The sequence below is a fragment of the Hylaeus anthracinus genome, unplaced genomic scaffold (genome assembly GCF_026225885.1).
Source record: "Hylaeus anthracinus isolate JK02 unplaced genomic scaffold, UHH_iyHylAnth1.0_haploid 3, whole genome shotgun sequence".
Classification (NCBI taxonomy): Eukaryota; Metazoa; Arthropoda; class Insecta; order Hymenoptera; family Colletidae; genus Hylaeus; species Hylaeus anthracinus.
The window spans coordinates 7,555,504-7,561,829 of NW_026535284.1; the positions used below are offsets into that span (position 1 = coordinate 7,555,504).

At 35.0% G+C, this 6,326-nt stretch overlaps 1 protein-coding gene across 5 annotated transcripts in view; it reads left to right on the forward strand.

Annotated features, from left to right (window-relative positions):
• Window positions 1-6,326, forward strand: part of LOC128893906 (uncharacterized) — a 44,503-nt gene that overhangs the window by 11,841 nt on the left and 26,336 nt on the right. For 4 of the 5 annotated variants that reach the window (XM_054155231.1, XM_054155234.1, XM_054155229.1 and 1 more), the window contains exon 3: window positions 5,739-5,979. In XM_054155231.1, coding sequence (XP_054011206.1) covers window positions 5,952-5,979 — 28 coding nt within the window. In that variant the 5' untranslated portion in view covers window positions 5,739-5,951. Of the gene's footprint in view, window positions 1-5,731; window positions 5,980-6,326 lie in introns of all 5 variants that reach the window. The other variant, XM_054155233.1, reaches the window with a different exon arrangement.

A 6,326-nucleotide genomic window follows, 5' to 3' on the forward strand; every position in this document is an offset into this window, starting at 1 on the left:
TATATATATATATATATATTCTATGAAGATTATATATATAATAATCATTATATATATATATATATATAATCTTCATATAATGAATTGTCATGTAGCTATTTAAATTTCCATTTTAAATTTCCACAACATCTACCACGTCATTCGATACAATTAAATAAATTGGATGAAATTGTTACTAGTCACAATATTTTCATAAACGTATTTATTCTTTATTCCCACGTTTCGAGTCTCGCTTTTGAAAATTCGTCGAAACGACAATTACGTTTCACTCGAAACGAAAATTGCAATTGATTTGAATACAAAGCTCGTAAAAGTCGGGCTTACTTTTCAGGTCACGTGACTCGCGTTCAGTATCGCCGTGACGGACATTTTATTACACGCTGTTCCGTTATTTTAAAATTGTTTTAATTCTTATATAATCGTTGCAATCGTTTTACAAACATGCTTTACGTTCGTGCGTAATTTTCGTTTAAAAGGAAATCCTTTCGTTTCAAAAATATATTTACGAGTTCCCTGGAAAGACCACCTATTGCACTAGTTTACAGCCAAAATGTACATTCAATGCCACAATGTTTTTCTTATGTATTTTGGCCTACTAAACTCGAAAATCGCAATGAAAAATTGTTCTATGGATAGGTTATTTTTATATGAATTTTTGAATTTTTTTTTTTTTATTTTTTTTCTGACATACGTTCACAGTTTAGGCCATATCTCGAGTAAGAAACGTCCGATTGAGTCGCGGAAGACGCCATTTTAAAGACAATCGAACTTCCAACAATTGCTTCTCACATTATTTTCCAATCGGTTCAGTAGTTGAAGTGTTACGTGCCAATATATATGAGAAACTTTGATTTCTTTTAAATAGAACACGAATATTTCTTCCATCGCTATGGAAAAATACATAAATTGTCAAATTATGTCCAGTTTCTTATTGTTTACGTATAGATCGCACTTTTACGAAGAAAACAAGCTTTTGTTGACGAAAATCTATGGATAAATACCGGAGTTAGGAACAATTGAGTAAAGATACAAAAATTCCAAGTTTACTCTGTTTTTGTATTTTTCTTCTATTTGTATAGGAAACGTTGAATGTACATTTTTTTTATTTTTTTATCTTGTAAACTAGTGTTATTAAAACAAACATCCATGCTCCAACGCTCTACTCAAAACGACCATAAACCTAGCTAGACCTAACCTAGATTTTTTAGAAAATTCCAGATTAATTTATCTAATCAACTAATGTCATATTTCCAAAAAGGCCGACGACAGGTTGCCTGTGGAATATCCGCAGAATGCGTCAGGTGAATCGTTCCTTCCTCACCCTTCCTCCAGTTTCTGCAACGTCCTTTCGCCACGTACGGTCACTTTTTGTTCCTGTGGAAGAGGAGGATTCCTCTCTTCAGTCGCGTAAAGCTGCCCGTTTTCCTACCAATGCTGATTCCAATCGGTCCAGTTGCCCACAATAGGCTTCTGTTGTGGGAGATCGTTCGACTGGGCACCAACACCGCAAAATGGCGTAACTCCTTGTGTATTCCACCTGACATTCACTCAGGATCTTCCACTTGTACCGTTTTCGCATTCGCCTGTCGGCGTTGGAACGTTCGCATGGATTTCAACTCCTATGCTTATTGTTGCAATGCAATATATCCATTTCCATTAAGTAATATTCATTCGATATTGGGATCAAATCCAAGACCGAGAATCAGAAATAGGTGTTCCAGCAGAAAACGTTATTAACATTAGAGCCAGGCATTCCATTAAATAATATCTATTGGATATTATATTTCTAATTGGATATTGTAATCGGATATTACATTTCCAATTGGATATTGTAATTGGATATTATAATTGGAAATTACATTTCCAATTGGATATTATAATTGAAGATTACATTTCCAATCGGATATTACATTTCCAATTGGATATTTCATTTCCAATTGGATATTGTAATTGGATATTACATTTCCAATTGGATATTATAATTGGATATTACATTTCCAATTGGATATTGTAATTGGATATTGTAATTGGATATTATAATTGGATATTATAATTGGATATTACATTTCCAATTGGATATTGTAATTGGATATTATAATTGGATATTACATTTCCAATTGGATATTACATTTCCAATTGGATATTACATTTCCAATTGGATATTACATTTCCAATCGGATATTATTTAAATATAAAGGCACAGAATTAATCCTTTGCGCTCGAGTGACGCCTCTAGGGCGACATTTGCAATTTAAAAGTGATATTTTGAACGTACAATTTCAATTTCATTTATATCAGAATACAGCTAATTATTAATTGAAAAACTTACAGGTTCTCAATCATAGATTAAACGACAGTGGTTGAAAACCGACTTACTAGAATACAGAAAAAGCCAAATTCAATTTATTATTAACGGAAAACTAATCTCACAGCTCAGCGACCAATGTAATCAAACACAAAGCCTGTTGTCTTCAATCATTTACCCACTTCCGTTCGATTACAATTAAAAGTGAAAAACGAAACCAGAATGGTTTTCAACCATAATAATAATACATTGAGCCCTAATGTTCGTAGATGTTTCTTTTCGAAGTGGAGTTTGTGCTTTTACAGAAATTTATTATAAAAATGGACCGAATTTGGTGCTATAGAAAAATGCCTGGAGAGCAAAGGGTTAATTTCTATACCTATTAGGTTGTCCAGAAAGTCTCGTGCCAATTGCTAAGAAAAATTCAAAGGCATATAATATACAACATATATTTATTAAATTACACAGGTGCCATTTTGTTCCACAACCTTTCCACCTTTCAAGGGATTGTATATGTTAGAGACCAAAGGGTTAATTGCTATACCTATTAAGTTGTCCAGAAAGTTCGTGGCAATTGCTAAGAAAAATTCAAAGGCATATAATATACAACATGTATTTATTGAATTACACAGGTGCCATTTTGTTCCACAACCTTTCCACCTTTTAAGGAATGTATACATGCTATTCGTTTTACAACCATTTCGATATATTCAGTCCTGTACCACCTACAAAAAATCGCCATGGACTTTCCGGACAACCCAATAATACGTCTAATGCTTATTTGGTCCATCTATGTCGGACACAGAAATGGTTACAGACTTTGAGTATCGAACTGTTTTTTCACGAGCGTATGGAACGATATAATATACACCTTCGTAACGTACGAGATTGTGAGTGTGAAAAGTACAGGAAGTGCGTGGAGCCCGCAAAGAGTGCTCCATAAATATCGGAACCTGTCGATTGGTTATTATCAATTATCCACTCCAGCTCTTCATCAAACAACTACGGGAACCCCCTATCTTTACACCTTTTATCCGTAAACTGCCCCGGTACCGTTATTTCGATGGATCGAAACGTGCGGGAAAAACGTTAGCAGTTATCAGCCAACGCGGAACCACTCCTCCTCGGAACATTATTAACGCTAGGTTTTGCGGAGGTTCAACGCTTCGTCTTCGATACATTGTCTTTTTTTTTTTTTTTTTTTGTTGGACCAAAATTGTTGATACTTAAATGGGGTTTCTGTAATTTTTCTTGGAAAATTAGGGATGGGTCGAAACCGCCATGCTTCGCAAATTGAACGTTTAATGTCTAGAACATTTTTTTATTTTTTTTTGACCGAAATTGTTAATACCTGAATAGGGTTTCTGTAATTTTTCTTGGAAAATTAGGGATGGGTCGAAACCGCCATGCTTCGCAAATTGAACGTATAATGTCTAGAACATTTTTTTATTTTGTTTTCTTTTTTTTTTGACCGAAATTGTTAATACCTGAATAGGGTTTTTCTGTAATTTTTCTTGGAAAATTAGGGATGGGTCGAAACCGCCATGCTTCGCAAATTGAACGTTTAATGTCTAGAACATTTTTTTATTTTGTTTTCTTTTTGACCGAAATTGTTAATACCTGAATAGGGTTTCTGTAATTTTTCTTGGAAAATTAGGGAAAATAGAAATTGTATGGGTCGAAACCGCCATGCTTCGCAAATTGAACGTTTAATGTCTAGAACATTTTTTTATTTTTTTTTTTTTGACCGAAATTGTTAATACCTGAATAAGGTTTCTGTAATTTTTCTTGGAAAATTAGGGATGGGCCGAAACCGCCATACTTCGTAAATCGAATGTTTAATATATAGAAAATTGAATTTGTGGGAAAGGGAGGAAGGTCTATCTTCACGCGAATTGAAGCTATTTTTCAGTAGACGAGTAAATAAATAGAAGGCAACCGGGTGGATGATGTTACCTTGGAATTTCGCAGAACCGAAAGATTCTTGTGAATTTTAAGCAGAGGTATTGTTGTTTTTGTTTCCTGATAACTGACAAATTTTTGTGAATTTTGAGTAGAGTTATCGTACAGTCGATTCCTTCCTTCCACAGATTCACGTATATAAATGAATCGATTTAACGAATTGCATCCTCGATCAATTGTCAATGATTCCAATTTGTTCTTTTTTTATTTTAACTTCGGTAGATAGGCATTCGTGTTCACACTTCGATCCCTCGTGCCGCGAATTCCTGAAATTGTTTCGAACTTCCACAGAGCGATCGTCTGTTTCGCTTGGATAATTCAGGTTAACGTTTCAACGTTAACGACAATTCTCTCGAGAATTACGAAATTCTACCGATCGGCAAGGAATTTAAAATTTCTGATTAGCTTAGCTGGTTATGAATAGAAATTGTATTCCTCAATAATAAATAAGTTACATAATTATACTGAAGTAAATTGCTTGTTTGAAAATTGCAAATATCATAATTTTTTTCTTTTTTGGAACGTGTTTGGCGTTTTACTCGACCTTGGAGTGATCTTGGTCTTGGAGTGATCATCCGATGGTCGAGTAAATATAGATCCTCGGCGTTCGGCTGTTCCTCGGCTGCCACGAATCGAAAAATTCGCCTGATCCAATTTCGAAAAGTACGGCTACGAGAAAAAATCGTTCTCCGATCGATATATTTGCAACTTTGATTCAAACAACCGCGGGATAACCGAGCATTTTTTAAACGGTTAAAATAAACTTACAACAAAATATTAGGTTGTCCCAAAAGTTTCTTTCGTAATTTGCGCTCAATTATTTTGCGCGGTAGTGTTTATAGAAATAGGCGATCTAATTTCTTAGATGTTGACGATGTTGTAACAGTAATGGAGCAAAATGAATAGTGCACAAATTAAATAATGTAACATTGGACATAAAATATTGTGTACGTATTACTTATTAATAAAACGAAAGAAACTTTTCGGACAACCTAATAATAACAACGTAACGTTGATTCTCGGTGGTTATCTAGATGTAATCACCTCGACATTTACGTTAACGAACATCAGATTCCCACGCAGCGTTATCAATCAACGGACGTCGTTAATTACTTGATTAATCATTGAACTCTGTTAATTATTTTGCATTATCGATCCACGAACTTGGTTAATTCTATCACCTTATTAATCAACGAGTTTTATTAATGAACGTGCCTCGTTGATTGTTGAAACCCAAAACGTTCAACTTTCTTGCGTTTGTAATGTTCGTTAATTTGATTGTTAAGAAAAAAAAATTTGTTTCGCTACATAAAAAAAAAAATGGCCTGCTAAAATATCAGACGAGACAAAATAACACTTTTGACACAAGCGAGGTGTCGATGTAATTATTAATAAAAAAAAAAAAAAAGAAATATTATCTGCACGGTGTACATAGCGTAATGAAAATGTTTACGTGTGTTCGAGAGGGTAGGTGATACCGGGCATGGTAAGGATGAACTCGTGGCCGTGGGTAAGACGGAGATGACCACTAGATCCGTGCCTCGTCCTGAAGACGAAGACGAGGAGGACGAGGAAGAAGAGGAAGACGAGGAAGAGGAGGAGGAGGAAGAGGAGGAAGTCGACAAGAAGGCTCGTTCGAGTCTACGATATCACTGCCACTGATATCCACTCTCTCGTCGCATCGATGCCGACCCCTGCGTCCATTGATAGAGGTAAATTTTTCACCTGTTATCAACGATTCAACCAGGAGCTATACAAACACGTTTCCTGCGTTCCTGTAGGTTACATCCAAGGATTTATTACTTTCTGGGAGTTGAAGTTAGAGATTATTAATTTGTACGAGTTAAGTCTTAGGGATTCTTCTGTTTGCGTGAGTTAGACGCGAGGGTTTTTTTCGTTTTTGTGAGTTTAATCTAGGAATTCTTAGCATTTGTGAGTTAAACCTAGGAGTGTTTCGTTTTTGTGAGTTTAATCTAGGAATTCTTAGCACTTGTGAGTTAAACCTAGGAGTGTTTCGTTTTTGTGAGTTTAATCTAGGAATTCGTAGTATTTATGAGTT